Genomic DNA, 18,687 nt, shown 5'->3' with positions numbered 1-18,687 from the left:
AAGAAGTTATGTGCCAGAAATAATGATGTTAACTCATTTTTAAAAAGTTTCTCAGAGACTAGATAAAGACAGAAAAGCATGAGTGATTCAGATTTAAAATTATATCAGAGGGTGGTTTTAAATTACTATTTCAAACATTTGATCAATACTGTAGACTAACATGTTTGTTGGTTCAGAGAGATATTTTATTTAAACACAAAAATGTGTTTGCTTGTGACATTAACCCATGAGAAAGATATTTAGTCTTTACAGGAGACTGGAGTGGAAGGAATGCTGGAGGAGGAAGAACAGGTTATAAGAGGACTAAGTCTAATACTGCAAAGATTGACATCATCTCCAACAGTAGAGAAAGAAAAAAAACAGGATTAAAAAAATTCATCTTAACAAAAATTAAAGGAGTTGTTACAGTCACTGAAAAATAGTGTATTCACATAAAACAGTCTAAAAATAGCAAGAATAGTTGAGGGCATATAGCCAAGTATACAGCCAAGAGAGGAAAAGGCAGGGTGGGAAGGTGGGAACGAGAGGCCAAGATAAGGAGCAGAAGAGTGTCTTTAGCATTATTTGTCTGTAAAGATCACTATGGCTCCACAGTTGCTATAACTACGACTGAGAAAACATAACTTTGGTTTGTTTCTTTTAATAGACGCTTTCACTAGAATACAAAATTTGCATACCTGGCTTGTTCCCACATAAACTGGATGGCTTCTTTGCTTCAGTCTTCAGCTTGGATGCGAGAAGGAACCTTCTGAACCACTCCTCCTTCTCCCTACCTGTCCTTCCAAAGAGATAAAGCACTTGATCCTTTTGGCTAGTGTACTTTGCTCCATCCTGAGGTTTCTTGGATTCTTCGTTGTTCAAGTCCACTTTTTCAGCAGATAACTTTTCGTCTGTATTCTCTTTATCAGTCTGGGCCTTAGCCATAAAGTCATCCTGTCTAGCAAGTTCAATGCAAATAGGGTACTTCTTATTCCAAATCCGTTTCCGTGCCAGACTCTTAGGAACCAGGGAAATCTGAAGGATAAATGAAAGGGTTAATTTAACTTATTTTTCAGTTGTATCTTCTATGTTTCTGTAGTCGCATAAAGAATATACAAACATGACAGACACAGACCCTACATTGGATCTGCTGGGTTTAACTGACTCTTAAGGTATAGCTAGTTGTTGTCCAATCCACTGCTGTCACTAGGTCTTTGGTGAGCCATAGCCTTGGAATTAAAACAAGGACCATTCAAGTAGCTTAGACTTCTACAATCATGTGGAGAAACTCAGTTTTCATTTAAAAGACCATATTCTCGTAGTTACGCAGAAAAAATAGAAAAAACAAGAACCTTATTTCTGTGACCACGGGGTAGGTAATGAGATCCTAAACTGAGTTTTAGAACTCAACTTTTCAGGCCCATCTCATGAAATTGAGTGTTTGAAGTTGGCAATAGTCACATCCAGTATGTAAGAATCAAAGAACAAAAGTGATTTTATTCCTTTATTTATAAATCATATTTTAAATTCGGTATACTCAGAAAGAATTGAGACAATGCAAGTGATGAGAAGAATTAGTAAGAGTTAAAAATTCTAATCTAGGGGCTGAATTTACCCACATTCTCCAAAAACTGTGGGTAAATACCTTGGAGAATAACCATAATTTGCTTATTATATTCAGAGCACCCAACACTTTTGCAACCAATTGGGGGTGAGGGCAGGGGGAAATACTGGAATTTTTTCTAAGATACCATGGAGAACAACTGTCAGTCAAGTGCTCTTGTAGCATGTGATAGCTTTGCTTGTCTTCATTATGGGAAAACAAATCTGCAATAGGCAGGAATCTAAGTTTTTGCTTTATCTTTTTCACCATCTTCCTTTAACAGAAAACAGAGCTGACAGCAAGCTCCTTTCCCATACTGCTTCAGGGAAATGAAGGGAGGTTTTTCTCACTGTCGCCTTGGTCCCTCTCTCCCTCTAACTCCCACAGTCAATTGAAGCATAGTTTCCTCCTACATCTGTACTGCCAAGGCCCTCTATTGATGCAGCACATTAAAAAAATCCATTCTTTTAATAATGGGGTATTGATGTATTACTTAATACAATGCCAATGGAATCAACTTCACATGGCAACTCTTCACAGATTTGAGGGAGGCAAATAACATGTAGGAAAACTGTCCCAGCATTATTCTCGATGCACTCTTCCAACTGCAAAAATCCCAATCTCCTTCCCCAGACAGTGGGTACCAATAGCAAGTTGTGTCTGTTCCAGCCACCTCCCGCTCTCCTCTTTTACATCCATATACAATGTACATTCCCCCTTCAAGTGAAATGCAAATGTTGTCCAAACTGCCTTGGGATAGAGACAACCACCAGATTATGCATTTTGGTATAAACTTCAGAACAGTCACGCAATAATCTAATGTATGGGGAACAATTCTCTTAACTCCCATGTGTTAAATTCCTGCTTTGAACTGAGAGAGGAAAAGTATGCTTTTCCTTTACTGCGTAAACACGTAATTTTTTTCTAAATCCTGCTCAATCTTCCTCCCCAGCACAATCTTTTGCAACTTAGTCATGACAACAGTCTTGTTTACATGACAGCACATGAAACTAGGAGTGAAAAAAAATTTCAAAACTTCAAAAAAAAGTTTCAAAGTATTCTTTGTTAAAATCACATATAAGTAAGGCACACTCACCTTGCTCTCCGTAAGTTCATAAATTTTCTGGCTGACATATGTGACTTCAGGCTTTGGCTCATTGTACACAGCCCTTCTAGAAATATTTTTATTGGGTTTTGAAAGTCTTAAGGTGCTTCCTTCGAGTCGCACATAGACAGAGTGAGTCAATGTAGCATGGTATGTTTCTGGATCATAATTATAAATTTCATTCATCCATCCCTAGAGAAGAAAACACTTGTTAACAGGCTTTTAACCTGCCGGAAAACCAAGTACAGCATGTACATCAAAGTTTTAAATAATTATCCAAGCTTTTGTCAAAGTTATGTCACTTACGGTACTAATACAACAAAGCAGTAAACACCCCAAGTAAGGTAGCACCAAACTGACAGAGCACGAGATGAGGACTGGAGCCCAAGCACACAATTTGTTTTTCTGAGTAAATAATTTTGTATATGTAGTGCAGTGCTCTTGCACCTCACCTTCGTGAAACGCTGCGAGATCTGCAGACGCAGGCTTGCTGGGAAGAGCCACGAGGCAGCCAGTAAGGGCATGCTGCAGAGCAGCCCGTCTGCTTACAGCAAGCACGGACATTTTAATCACCAACAGTCAAGGCAGAGCAAACAGTCTGTCTGCTTACAGACAGCACTGACATTTTAATCACCAACAATTAAGGACTGAGGGGAAGACCACAATGGAGTTTGTTTTAACACACCATCACCATTTAACATCATTTAACATGCTGTGTAACTGCCTGGTTACGACACAGGAGTCATACATGTGGGGATTAAATCTCATTTATTTCCGTGCAGCGAAAGAAACAGAAAACAAACAAACCAGCCCTGCTGTAACAAGCCCGTAAGTGCTGACTCTAACCATGGGGGTGATGTTACTCCTCTAACACCTGCTTACAGAAAATGAAAGATGATAAATGGGGCAGAAGACAAGCCAGAATACTCATTCAAGGAAGACAAGTTTTCCTTCCCTTAACCTGCCCTACAACATACTTTGATCATTTCTTCTACCTGCACATCAAAACCTTAATTCGGCATACTCAGTATTCATTATTGTCAACGGAAAGCAAAGTAGATGGACTTAAACAGATGCACCCTAGAGCATAAGATAAAATGGCATCTTTATAAATACCTAGGTGAGGGTAGTAGGGGGGAGAGCATCTGCTGCTGGGGAGTGGAGAGAGCTGCACAAGCGTCCCTAGTATGCTTCAAAACAAAAAAGTTGTAACTACCGTATGCAGAAGATCCCAGAAATTACTGCTACATTTTAACTTATTAAAGAAGTTTCTACCCACACATAGAAATGTAAAATTTATTTTAATGCTCATTTACTTCAGTGCCATATAATTTCTCAAAGTAGACAGCATACACTTTCTTAGGTGCCATAGTAACAGTGATAGCTATGTTTTGCTTACTCCAACATCTAGCTCCATTTTCACTATAAACCCTGAAAAACCTAGAAAAATTAGCATTTCTTTTATGTTCAGGAAAGATTAAGTCATTCATCTTTGCCCAGCTCCAAAGCAGACTACCTCTTTTATTAACAGAAATACCTATACCAACACATACTCTTTGAAGAAGCTTTGTGTTTGGATTTTTTGCTTACATTGGGTTATATACAACTACCATATAGGAAATACAATGCATGAGAAAGTCTTCTATAAACCATCAAGGTTCTGCACAGTAGGGTTGATGTATGTTTGAGCACATCCCATTTCCTTCCTAGAAATTATTAAGCCAAGACATCTTTGAGCAGACAGCAATTAATTTTCAGCCAGGAACTCCAGCTGGACTTACCGAAGCACAAGGACATCACATGAGTTGCCTAAAGCCACCATAAGCCATTCATTCTGTGCAGAACTGGAATATCCATATGGCGCACAGATCTCTGCAGAGACTCCCACCTGCCCCCCGGATCAGATCTCCGAGCTATTTCCAGCTCAGACACCGAAGTCTGGAGCCTGCAGCCAGGCAAACGTGCAGACGAAAATCTGCTGCCTCAAAAGTTGATTGCCTTCTCCTGCAAGGCGGTTCAGCCACACACCACACAAACCGGCACAAAGAGAAAGGATACTTGGAAAGTGGGTCTTTATATGAAGCTTAGCCACACGAGCCCTTTTTGTAACTAATAAGGTATGACATTATTTTCAGTAGGAGGGCTGGAAACCTCCAGGTATGTGTAGGACCCAAGAAGGAAGGTCAGAGTACACTGGAAGTTTCCTTAACATCCCGCTCGAGATGGAACTGGCTGGAGTTTTCTGACACCAGCACTTCAGCTGAGCAGAGGACACGTAGCAATGAAAACAAGGCATGATTTACACATCATTCTCTTGACTGCCATGTACCATAGCGAGAAGTAAAAATCCATGAACATTGCTTTGAAGATGAAAAACTGAGAGTTGGGATGACATGAACACCTTGGGACACACATCAGATGCACAAACTTTGCTATACCTTCTCAACAGCTATACGACTGTTACCCAAGACCCTTATAGTCATGTTTAATTTTATCCCTCCAGCATGTACTGAGATGCCATAGCCACATCTGCGATAAAAAGGTGTGAGGCCCAGCCTACGTTAAGTGACTTAACCAAGTCCAGTGACCCTCTGGTAGCACAGGGGTCTGAATCCATCTGGTATGTCATCCGCTAGACCAGCGCCTTTCCTAGCCCGTTTCTTCTGTAGCAGTGCCAGTACCAGCCTTTCTGCCAGATTCCCTTACCCTACACAACTAAACAGCAGAGGAAAGGCCCTTTTGAAGATCGCCACCTTGATCCCAGCAGCAGCAAGACACACTGAATTTGAAGGGCAAAAATAAACAAAACACAATCTCTGCTTCCTCAGTTTGCATGGTTCTGCTTCTCTTCCAGCATTCGGGAGCCTTGGAAAGTCCCACCTGCTTTTCTGATCCCCACCATGCGCCCAGGCTTTCCACTTCAAACAAATGAATTAGCTGTATGATCTGCCAAACCCACAATTCTCAAACCCCGTCCTGCCGCCTCCCCTGCTCACGGTACGTAACAAACCCAACAGAAGTGCAAACGCTGCTTCTCATAGCACAACCATCAGGTTATTAGTGACTGAAGAACCTGTCCAAGACTTTGAATGATTTCCAGCTGCCTCGGGTACTGAACGTTCAAAATCTAGAACTGACAGAAGATAAATACGTTTCCCGCCTAAAACAGCAGCGTACATAGCGATTTCTATACAAGGAAGAGATTGGCTGCTTCATGTATTTGAGGCATAGCCCAAAAACCAGAAGATACACAATTTTAAATTCAAGCATTTGGGGTTTTATTTTCAGACAGTACCTAGCCAACAGTCAGGATGAAAGAGATACCATACCACGTTACTACAAAACCCTCCTTGTACATAAATGTTTAGTTTCCTACTTTCTAAGGATGCACCGCTTCCTTTTTGCACTCAACTTTCAAGTTATTTTGTAACACAGAGAAACACTGCATGGCTGAGAGTGAAATGTTAATACTTCACCAAATGATGATTCTTCACTCTATTAATGAATCTGAAAATGCGTGCCAGTTGCAGGATTTTTTTCCCCCATATATCTAACAGTATTAAAGGGGGAAACGACACCATCTGCCTTCTCACTCCTGCAGCTTTCATTTTTGTAAATTGTTTTATCTAGCATAAAAACCATTTTTGAGAAGGTTATCCAAGAAACCCCAAAATTCATTCCAAAGTTCGTGCATTTTAAGAACAATTTTAGCAGAAATACCTCTGCCACTCTCTTTGCAAAAAACAAATTGGAACAAAAGATTCACAGCCTACGGAAACCGTTTTGCAATGCATCTAAACAGAGAAGTTATGTTACCATAACGTGCTAGCAACAGATGAATTTTCCCAAACTACTGAAACAACAATGGATTTCCTTGTGTAGGAGAGGAGCGACTGTATGATGGGTCTTTTTTGTACTAGGGAAGTTGTTAAAATAAGAAATTTAGTAATTCAGGGAGGACAATGACCATAGTCATATGCTACTCTGCAGCTGCTTGCCATTTACACTGATCCTGTGATCTCCATTTAGAAAGGTCAGCAGTTGCTCTGAATTCACAGCTGAAATTAGGAGAAAGTGCCTCACCATCAGTTTGGTAACTAACCTGAAAAACGATCCGGTTAGAATATTGGGCAGCACGGCTTTTAGAGCAAAGGTCACAGCTACTATTCAAAAACCCCACACCTGCGCTAACAGGATCTGGCCTGTTTGTTCGGCAGCAGAGGCGGCGCTGGCTTGCGGAGCGCGGCACGTCCCCTCTGTCGCAGCAGTGCCATCAGCGACACCGGCGCTGCGGGGAACGCACGGGCCTGTGAACAGCAGCACTTGCATAAAACGGCTTTAAAAGGCCCCACCCCGGTTTACTTTTCCTCTTTCATGACCCTGGGCTGCAAATTTTTTATTCGAACTGCAGTTCAGCAGAATAATTCATGCGAGTAAGAACCACAGAGTCAGGCCCCATAGAGCATCAACTTTTTAATGTTACTTAAAGATCTCGGGTCTGTTATACCTTAACCTGAGCGGGGAGATGGGGGAAACTGCAAAAGATCCTTACGAAGGATCCAGGGGGTTGGGGGCACAGACCAAGTCTGCAAGTAAAAATAAATAAAAATCATTACTTCTATGATATTTTCAAATACATAAAAGAATCAGCAAGTAAACTTTACAATACAAGCCCAAATCTGGATTAAAACTGCGCCCAGAGTTTCTTAGTGATTTTAACAGATTGATTAATGTCCATTATCATTAAATGATATAATCAAATGCTCCAGCACCGAAATGCTTGAAAGACTGTTGATCACTCAACTCGCACTAATTGTATCAGTAACCCTCTCATTACCACTATTTTACAATACTTCAGTAGTATTTTGCTTGGTGAGGAAAAATGTAACGCAGGTTTTTGAGCTTTTATTGACAGGGAATCTAAAGACACAAAAAAGGTCTAAGGTGGGCAGAAGTAGCCATCACCTTAACTGGAAAACACATTGTCTGCCAGAGACCACTATCAAACATGAAATCCCTTGGGTGACCCTCAGGAATAGCACGTGGTAAAAAGCCTCCTCTTTCTGTACAGCTGTGGCTCAAAAAGCTTCACTTCTCCAGCAGGCACTGCCAACACGGTCTTCTCATAAAAGTTCTTTCTATCGGAAAGGGTAAGTTTATAATCTCCATTTTAGCTGTTACTTAAAAGTTTTTGTATCAGCTAGCACAACAGAAGGGAATGCACCCTTGAGAAGGCCAATAAGGAAGTTAGAGAAGACCAATGCATTAAAGAAGAAAAAATGTGGGCAGAGGAAAAAAAGGAAAAGGAAGCTCAAGAACTGAAGACTAAGGGAAGAGGGAGATAAGAAAACATACGCTGAAGATGCAGGGGGTTTGTGTGCATTTTCTGGTTGGGGGGGTGCTCTCCCTCCAATACCGAAGACATTTGAGTGAACTAAGTACAGAAATCTGCAGAAGCACACGCTAATCAGCACAACAGTGTTTTATTCTTTCACATTGCAAAGGAACACATTTGGGGGAGAAAATATTAATGTTCAGGTATTTCAGCAATTGCTGAGGGGAATTTTCCACTAGTTCTTGAAACCAGGGAAATGCAAACTTCTCAGACAATATTTACATGGGGGAGAATGCACACGTACTTGTATAAAAATAGCTTGACAGCAGTTTGGCAGAATCCCAACTCCTAGAGCCCCATAAAGGGATCTTACTGATAGCATTTATCATCATGGCATGAAAGCAGTTCAGGCCATAATGGAAGACCAACAAGTCCTGAAGAGAACATCTTTATGCAAGAGCACCGAGTCTGATTTTCCTATATTCACATGAGTTTTGTTACAGATTAAATCTTTATCTCATTTTTCAGAGGATCTAAACTGTATAGTGCTCATTTTGGCAGAGGCAAATAGAAAATAGTTGTATGAGGTGGGAATAACAACTTCAATCTGCTAAATCACATTACATTATGTTCCACTACAATATGGGCACTGAGCCGGTTTTTAAACTCCTGAAGCATTAAAAAGCCCTTTTATAGGGCTTTACATATTAAGGACGATTACTTTGTGTGTTAATGAGCGCAAGAAATACTTATCAGGTCATACAAACCATTAATCTACATTCATACAGACTTCTCTGCACAGCTGATTTCTTGCCTACAGCCATTTTCATCAAATGTATCTCCTGGATAAAAGCATTAAAATATAGTTTAAAGGTTCCTGAGTAACAGCTAACACCTCAGAGAGCCATCTTAACACCAGCCAACAATGAGTATGAGGATCTTTACCAGCTTTCAAGTATCAAGGCAAATTTATACGCAGAGTCTCAGCACCCAATTAACAAGAACAGAACTTCAATCTTGTGAAGATTTGTACATGTCAGCAGGACGTAAATCAATTGGGCAGACAGGATTGTTCAGTCTCCATTCACAACAGCAAATAAAGACCACAACTCCTAACATTCAAGAAAAACAGGGAATACCAAGATAGCATCAGGGCTGGGCATGCAATTGCTGCCTGTATTCAGCAAAGGTTGGCTTCTATACCCCATTTTCTCTAACTTCTCAGTTACCTAAAGATACATGAGATTAGCTATCAATACACTATAGATTCTACAGCATATAGCCAATACCATATGAACTTACATACATGCAACCTTTGTGTTGTTACACAACTGGAGATGCACCTTCAGAAAGCTCAGGATGGATTTAATATTTACACAAACACAAGAAAGCGTTCACAAATACTCCGATAAGCAAGTGATATCAAGTGAAGGTTGTACCGCTATCATTCTGACATGCTTGTGTTGCACATCAGAAACTAGCGGACGCTTTATTGTTCAGAATTCTGCAATTGGGAAAATGTTATGTTAATTCATCACCGATGGAGATTAGGAGAGGCAGGTCAGTGACAAGGAAGAAGCATGAAGCCACTGAAGTAACTGAGTGGTTGCATGGATCACAACTGGACAGATGGCAACATGCCAGATGTACGAAGTGACAGCAACTTGCAGTATCTGAACAAGAAATGGAGATGAGGAAGGGCAAAGAGGAGGGAGGATAAATTTTCTAAGAGCTTGATGTAAAACCCAGCTCTTGGGCACACATTTTCCTGAACTGTAAGCCATATTATAAAGTACACTATTCAAGATATCAGCACGAACCACAGACATCATAACCCATAAGTACATGCCTTTCATCACTCACTCCTCCTCCCATTCTAATTAGCTAATGTTTGAGGAGAATTCATGTGCTCTCCAACTATCCATGCTTTACTTGAACACTTCTGAATCTGCTTAGACTGAACAGATAAAACAGACAAATTACTGCCTAGACAGTACGATACCCCAGGAACAAAATACATCTCCCAAGATGCAGCTTCAAGCACAAATGTTATTTTACACGCTAAACTTTGACACTACTTGCTCTCAGTAGTTCAGCTGGATCATTTCAAATCCATCAGCAAAACCATTTGCCCTTTTACTTTGGAAGCAATTCTGTTTTTCTACTAATCCTTAAGGACACTGAAGTCTTACATATTCTTGGATACTAAACCATTTGTGCCCCTGCCAAAGTCACCTGACCCTAAAACAATTCTCTATTTACAAATGGGGATAATTCAGCTCATTTATACCTTCAGAATAAATCTAGTTTACTACTTCTACCCGAAATAATGCGCATAGACACACACAAAATGCCATGACCTCACCTTCAGTATTTCAGGTTCTTTGATGTCCAGAGCTCCTGTATTCCATCGCTTTTTCATACTTTTATGAAATTTGAGATATTCATGAGTACGTGGAGTAAGAAGCCAAATCACACAGACAGCTATCATAAATCCAAGGGCCGTTCCAAATAAGAGTCCACTTAAGTAGCCAGGGAGAGGGATAATAAAGTAAGCATAGACTAACAGTGTTAAGAAGTATAAAGTTTTCACTGGTATTTTAGGCTGTTGCACATATGGATTATTTTCATCTTCACTACTGAGCAAAGTACCATTTTCCTCAGTCACCTCTGGATCGAGCGAAGTTTCAGTAGGTTTATCAGTTTTGCTTTCATCTTCTAGCAAGGAAAAGTCTTCAGAATACAGTTCACAAAACTCCTCATCCTCTCTGCTTGCTAGTGCAGACAACGAACATTTTTCAAGTACGAGTGAAGTTTTCGAACTCACGTCCTTTGTGCTTGCAGACTGAGAGCTTTTGGTCTCTGTCTCTTTTGCATGTTCCTCAGCCACTTTTGACTGATCGTTCCTATTTAGGTTAGAGTCACTTCCATAGAAGTCCCCTTCAGAATCACATTCCTCTTCCTTAATGCTGTAGTTGTTATTGCTTTCCAAATGGCCATTTAAACTGGAAAGGTTTGAGAGTTCTGAAGCACTTGAAGATAAGGCTTTGGGCCTGTGGCTACTACTTTCATCACCCATTATTTTACTGAGCAGCTGAAAAGGCTCATAGATTACTTCAGAAAGGCGTCTTTTAGTATCTTCAATTTTAGCCTCCATTTCAGGTACTTTAAAAAAGGAACGAGTGTCAGAGGGAGACGTTAATGGAGATGAGGGGGCAGTTTTAGAATCACCACCTGTAGCTCGAGGTTGAGTGAACTGTTTGAACAGATGCAAGTTCAGTTTCGAGTCGGGTGGCCTGTAAGACACAGCTTCAGATTCTTGTTTAGAAGTATCTGTAGACAGAGATTTCACTAAGGTTTTCATTAACTGCCTATGTCGCATCGGTGGGGTGGGTTCTTTTGGTTCCACATCTGTTGAAAGGGACTTGACTAAACCCTTAAAAGGCTTTGAACTAGAAACTGTGGATGATCCACTAGAGCAGACAACTGATCTGGAAGGGGATGAGGATGGGGAAGACGACAGGCTGGATTTCTGTTCCACAGGCGGTGGTGCGCCCGATAAGCTAACTGTATGACATGAGTGTGATGATGGAGACAGGACTAGTGGCACTGCACTGAATACTTGGGATGTGGAAGGAGAATCCAACAGCTTTACAGTCTCTGCAGTTGGCAGAACCGCAGGCGATGAGGACAGCAGTGATGCAGAGTTGGCCATGTTAAGCGAGGTAGCTGGACCAGAAAAATCATGGCCGGTATGCTCAAAGCAGAGGTCTTCCTTGGCTTCAAGTGCTGTTACAATGCTTTGGTCATCTAGTTCCTCATCAAGAAATTCCTTAAACTCCTCTTCCTCCTCTTCTTCCTCCTTCCCAAATGCAGAGAAATGAATAGTGATGGTTTCTCGGGAGACAGATCGTTGGACCTGCACTTTTGGTGCTGACTGCTTTGAGGACATTTCACCAGTTTTCTCTGCATGGCTACTGTTCTGACTTGTCATTGCAGGTCCCAGAGATGTGTCAGAGTCTGTGAAGAAAATGCAATACTATGTTAAATGCATTTTTTTTCCCCCTTCAAACAACCTTATTTACAAGCTTTAAGCCAAACATAAGAGACGGGTTATATGCAACAGGTCAGCCAGTTGCAAATTAAAACAATCTGGACACTTTTCACCTCACTGGATTTAAAGCTGTCTAGTCAAATTAGGGACTGTTACTAAAGAAATTGACTGTAGATTTATTTCATTGCACAAAACATATCTGTATTTTAGTTAATACCCCCTTCACATCTGCTTAACTACCTCATTCTTAGTATCACTGAATGCAAGAACAGATTGAAAGAAAGACATGGAGAAAAACATGCTTAGGACAATTGGCAATCATGGATAGGCATGGAGAGCATTACCAGACCTTCTTAGATGATCTTGAAGGAAGAATCTGACACAATTTGAGGTAGGAAAAAAAAATAAATAACAACAAGCAGAAGATACTTACGCTCAAAATTACAGATCTAGGTTACTGTTTGCTAGTTAACATATCTTCACATAGCACAAAATGGCAATATTAAGAAGTGCCATGCTGTTAAAATTACCTTCCAGTGTTCTGACATTGCAGTTCATCTCTGATGCACCACCTTTGTATTCTCCCCACTAGATGCACTTCTGAGTTCCAGAAGCCCCGTCCCAGCCCAGCACACTGAAATTCTTCACTCCTAACTCTCTGTTCCTTCTACATACAATAATTAATGCTTTCTATTTCTTTTAAATAAAGCAAATTTGAAACTCAAAGTGAGGTCAAAAATATGTAAAAGTCTGTGTGTGTGCGACAGTACCTTCTCTTGTATACCTGTTTGAACTGGTCTATAGAAGTAGAGATTTAAATTGTATTCTATCGTGTGTGTTATCATGGTTTATGGTTGGACTCAATTATCTTAAGGGTCTTTTCCAACCTAAATGATTCTGATTCCATGTAGATTTTGTCTTTCCAGGTTTTGCAAGCTATGGACAAATGATCAGGATACACAATAGTCCAATAATTGCAGGCAAAACAAAGCATAATTGGAGAGAACTCAATTTTAAAAGTTATCCTCCTGAATTCCAGAACTAGACACCCTTTACAAATGTAATTTAGCAGAATCCCAGAACAGCAAAATGAAGCAGCTTCAAACATTTCAATAAGGAACAGCATCAAACTAACTGTTGTCAAAAAGACGAGCCAGACTTCCCCAGATACAGCATGTTTGAGATCTACCTCAGATAACATATACCCAAAGAATTTATTACTGCAAGCAGTTTTGCTGTAAAAATGTGTAAGGACATTTCAGTAGAGGCAACCGTTCTTCTCACTGACACAGCAATAGTACTTTTTGAAAATACCAATCTCTGATCAGATTGGTGCACACAGGCTGCTTATGCGAGAGATACACTAACATACCTGCCTTTTACATCAATTATATCTACACGTTATTTCAAGGATTTTATTGACCCGTGAAAGTGGACCTAGCATATATTTACATGGCGAGGAAGTAGCACACATTTAAACCAAGACCATACACCAAGATGGATCAGGAATTACCAGATCAGCTCTGCCTTTCCGGCTGTGAGGCAGCACTTTATCTTCATTGTCAAGGCAGCAAGTTTACCACTTCAGTAACTGAATTATTTTTCAGAAGCTGTTAAAATGCTGTAATCAAACTGTCAAGCTGAATTAATGAGAGGCCTTTGCTGACGTTTAAAGAGCAGTTCAGAAGAATGATTATGTGGTGGCAAAGAAATGTGCACTTCACAAACAGTTGTGATATCAGACTGTACTATCCAGCAAGCCAGTGCCACCTGTTTGTCATCATTTTCGTACTAAAGGTTGCAGCCCTTTATACTTGCTAATGGAGCTGTTCATGTCAACATTTTTTTAACCTGTCAGTAAAATGAGCCGAGTTAAACATTTTAAAATAGCAGATCTTTGCTACCCAGCTTATCCAGTAATGTTGGAACAGAAGTGAATATCTGTCCACAACTTCCTACTCATTATAGTTGTCCATTTTATGGTTCCTAAATTGTTGACTAGTTTATCCCTTGCTTCTTCTAAGATTTGCGTGCTTCCCAATCAGGTTATACAGAAGGAGCTGGACTCTATCCTGCTTCATGCAAAGCCTCCGGGAATTTTAATTTCAGTTTTCAGTCCCAGTTCTGCTGCATACATCAGGGAGCCAGTTTGGGTTCAAAGAACCAAAAGCTTTCAAACGCAAGTCATGCTTTCACTTGATATGTAACCCATTTTTCTGACAAACTGCTTAAGAGACAAAATTCTGCCTCAAGATCAGATTCTGGCTTCAGCTTTTATCATGGAACTGTTTTCTTCTCTCCTCCCCAAAATCCATCTGATATATCGAAGTAGTAAGCAGTTTTAAACAGAGAACTCTCTTTCAGCGATGGAGGTGTACTTCAGCCCACTTAGGACTCAGCAGATTGTTACCTTTCCTGCCACGTCTGTGGGTCAAACAGTTATTTACCCCAACAGTAAGAACTCTGAGTTATTCAGAAGTTTAGATATGCATTTATCAGTCATATATATATATATAACTTGGTGTTACAGGTGGTAAGAAGCTTGGTCTTTCATTTCCCTGTTGGATTAGCACACTTGGGAACGACTAGCGTACAGAATCCATGCTTCCTATGGACACAGTTCCATTTCACACAGTTCAGACTGCAAATTTCCCATTTATTTAGACAAATGCACCCAAATTTATTTTGGGGAGGGAAGAAACTACTATGTAGTTTCATACTACTATGATACTACTATGTAGTTTCATACTACTTCATACTACTATGAAGGACAAGCTATGTATCCAACCTTATTTTCATTTCCCTAGTGCTGGACCATCAGCTATCACACATTTCTAACATTTTGTGCCAGTCGTGAAATTCCAAGATTAGCAAACCAAAATTTGAAAGTACAAAAACCCCTACACAGCTTCCAGGTCATGGAGCCATTACAACACTGTACACTAAGGAAGGAAAAAACCAAAAAACAACAGAAAAACCCCACACAAGAGCTGCACTTGCACATGATGCTGTTGGCATCAGCTTGAAAGGTCTGACCCTTTCTCTTCTGCCCATTCGGCACTAACCGTGTATCAACAGTTAGTTGGTATCTAGCAACACAGGAGAAAAATATGAACTACACCCCCCACATAGCATTTCTAGTGTGTTATTTTCAATCAGCTAGAAATTCATGGGTTTGGTTAGCTCTTTAGCACACTATGCTTACACTGTACAGTTAATTACTTTGTGTTTAAACACCAGTTGCCATGTTGCGCTAATGCAGTGCTAATTACCTGACATAGATTAATTTTACTTGCACACACCAAATGTACTGAATAAAGATTTTACTGCTTTCTGAACAAGCAAGATCTTTTTTACATCATGATTAACTAGTTAACATAGAAAGGAAGGAAATTCTTCATTAGCCAATATTTGCGTACCCTTAAACATGCTACTATACCATGAATTATGTCTTATAAAAGCACATTCTTAAATCAGCACTATCAACAGGGCAGCAGCAGAACATTAACATAATCCAACTGCTTGCGCTTTGGCATCCTCAGCCCATGACATACCAGATAACTCCATAGTATCCAATACCCTCAACATCTGGCCCAAGTGATATTTCAGTTGAGGGGACTGGTTGCCAGGAACAACCATTTCTATTTGGATAAATAATAATTTTTAGCTTTCTTTGATCTTGCTGGAACTTTCTAAATCAACCCTGTTTATAGGCTGGTTTTGCTACAAGGCAGTTCGTGCTTTTCCCAAGCACAGCTGTTCAAAGCCATATCTTGTATCAAATTTTCAAACAATTGGTACATTAAAAAAACAGCATACAATAAAGGAGAAATATTGTAACGCTGTTTATTTAAAAGAACACATGCTTTGGCCAACAGCAGATATTTAATTACAGGCATTCTGAATATCAATTGGGATTACAACAGTAGCACTCTCTCTACGTTATTCCAAGCTTTTAACAACGCTAACCCCTCTCAACACACCAGATATCCTACTGAGAGTAATTTCTCCCCACACAGGATAGGGGAGATTTTCCCCTGCTCTGGGCAGGCCCATGTTTCCAATCCATTCCTGAGCACAATTTCTCTTTTTTATTGCGAAGGATTTGCGTTTTTTTCTTCAAAGCAGATGTTGAGAAGCTTTTCCATAGCAAATACAACAATAACATCAATGACTTCTTCCACTGCTACTACTACTGGCAGCTCTTCCACTAGGTGTTCAGTTTTGATAACAAAGATGTTTCATCAGGTTCTTGAACCATACGTTTTTACCCCTTAAATCATTCTAACGGATTCACTTATTCCTGATTTCTGGCTACGTTTTCCTCACTCATTGCTTCCCCTTTTTCCTACTCCTCAACTCCTCTCCCAGCTGTTTGAAGACGTGGCGTTCCCAGCCTCCCTGTTTGAAGGGGCCAGTTCCAAACCGACTGCTTGCAGATTACATGAATACTTGCAGAAACATAGGTTTTCCTTGATCCTTCTTTTGAAAGCCACCTCTTTGTCCCCACCTTCTCTGGCTGCCTCTTTAGTTTGTTGTTGTTGTTGTTGTTCATTCTGAAGATGTAAGGTATCAGTTTTATTTAAGCAGCAGGCAGGCCTGAATAATAATCTTAGATCCTCAGGCTTCAAATGATTCAAAACATGAACTTCTAGCTGGAAGGGAAGGAGGCTGCTCGGAAGAGAATTCCTTTCCCCCAGAAGTTTGAACTTTGGATGCTTTTGCAGGGTGGAATGAGAGAGCTGCCAACCAACTCCTGCCACTTCCACTTCTCATGTTAAGGCACTGCACCCCCATCGCCCACATGACAGCAGTTTATAATCCTCACCTACAGGCATCGCTTTTAAACTGCTACAACGACAGGAACCAGCCAGCCAGGCGAACAGCGCACACGTGCTGCCTGGGAACAGAAAACACGTCTTGCCCAGCCCTTTCCTACCGAGCAGCGGGGCAGCGCAGTGCAGGAGCCGCGGACGCGTTTTCACCCAGATGACAACACGTCTCCGCCGCGCCACGATGCGCCCGCTGACGAACAGGGACACCCAGGGAGAGAGCAGGTGTTGGGTCACGTTAGGCCATGACACCTTCTATAAGTGTCGCTACAGTAACATGTGCTCTTACCTACACCCAGAATGACTAATTGGGAGTGTTTACAGAAATAGCCGAGCACCCGTGCAATCTGTCCTTCTGCCCAACAGCATAAACAGCCTTCTCCAGACCTGGCAAACCCTCTTCCTTTTCCCTGCGGTGGACAAACACACACCCCACCCTTCTTCAGCTGAGCCCCAGAAACCACCTACTTCACAGCACTGAGAAAACACACGGTGCGCTGCCGGCTTGCTTTACACCGAGAGAGGGCATACAAATCATCCTCTCATTCACCAGGTGAGAAGTGTTTCACGGCTGAAGAAATCAAGCTTATGCTTCACAAAAACACATTAATTTTTCAGAAACTGGGGAGGGAAAGGTATTTCTGGTGCTACCAGGTGTCTAAACAGCTTGTTTACTTCAACTATTGTATACTGACCATTGGGCATGAGATATCCAGAACCTGTTGTCTGCTCATGTCCATTCTGCTCTCTAACAAAGAGATCAGCAATGTGTAAAGCAGAAGCCACTCAGCTAAAGGCAAACATTTAAAGCTACAGTTTTTCCAGCAAACCACAGAAAAGCTCAATCCACAGTGCAGGGAGAAGAGAACTCAAAGGAAGAAAGCTCTTGTAATATTTTTGCTTGTATGTGACTTCTACTTGTGGTAGAACTTAATTTTGCAACCCTTCAGTGGTCTTAATTCTGCATTGCAAATAGGCAAGGCTGAATTTTGACCTCGGACAAGACACCCCGGTTACAACCACGGCCAGGGGATGTAGGGAGCCCATGCACACATGGAAAGGAGGATAAGGCTCACAAAGCGGATCACACGCAAAAGAAGGCTAGAGCATTGGACCTTCGCTGCTGATTAGAAGGGTATGGGCAATTATAAAATTCACAGAATATAGGTACACATAAAAAATACAGATGGTCAAAATAAGCCTGCTTGTATCCTGTCTGCAAACTAGGATGCAACTTGGGTGCATCTAGGATTAACTGGGACACTTAACTGAGCATTTACTCCCTCTCACGGTTCACAACCCCATCCTTCAAAATGCACACCTGGACTTGTTTTCTCACCCTGTATGGCAAACTCTGGTGCACTTCCAGACTAGCAGTAAGACAACTTTAAACAAATACCTTCTACTCATCATACATTTGGCCTTCCGCTAGCATAGCGTGGATTCTGCAAGCTATATAGAGTTCCTCAATTAACAAGGACGGTTACCTACTTGCTGTACCCACCCGGAAAGTAAGTAGAACACAGAGGAGTTATGCAGGACTAGGCCTCTTTGGAAGGTGGGAAACGGTGTCTCAGGACCCATGTTTTTATCTCGGACAGGAACCACAAGTCAGCAGCTAAGTCAAGGGGAAAGTCTGGAATGGGGGAAGAGCAACAGGAGTTCAGCTCCAGTGAGTAAATGATCCGCTTTCATGAAGTTCACTTCTTTGGGCTACTTTTGGCATTGCACATTTAAATCTAGCATGGGGGTGGGGGTATACCGCTACAGATCTGCTCT

The 18,687-nt window shown here is 41.0% G+C and overlaps 1 protein-coding gene across 8 annotated transcripts in view; it reads right to left on the bottom strand.

Moving 5' to 3' along the window:
- Window positions 1-18,687, bottom strand: part of TEX2 (testis expressed 2) — a 73,344-nt gene that overhangs the window by 19,682 nt on the left and 34,975 nt on the right. For 6 of the 8 annotated variants that reach the window (XM_082327022.1, XM_082327021.1, XM_082327024.1 and 3 more), the window contains 3 exons: window positions 10,388-12,042; window positions 2,679-2,879; window positions 678-1,014 (listed from right to left, as the gene is read on the bottom strand). In XM_082327022.1, coding sequence (XP_082183148.1) covers window positions 678-1,014; window positions 2,679-2,879; window positions 10,388-12,016 — 2,167 coding nt within the window. In that variant the 5' untranslated portion in view covers window positions 12,017-12,042. Of the gene's footprint in view, window positions 1-677; window positions 1,015-2,678; window positions 2,880-10,387; window positions 12,043-12,606; window positions 12,721-18,687 lie in introns of those variants that run through there. The other 2 variants (XM_082327027.1, XM_082327020.1) reach the window with 2 other exon arrangements.

Source organism: Platalea leucorodia (genome assembly GCF_965183815.1).
Source record: "Platalea leucorodia genome assembly, chromosome: 14".
NCBI classification, from domain to species: Eukaryota; Metazoa; Chordata; class Aves; order Pelecaniformes; family Threskiornithidae; genus Platalea; species Platalea leucorodia.
Note: the sequence above shows the minus strand (reverse complement) of the source record. Positions and strands in the feature narration are given on the sequence as shown.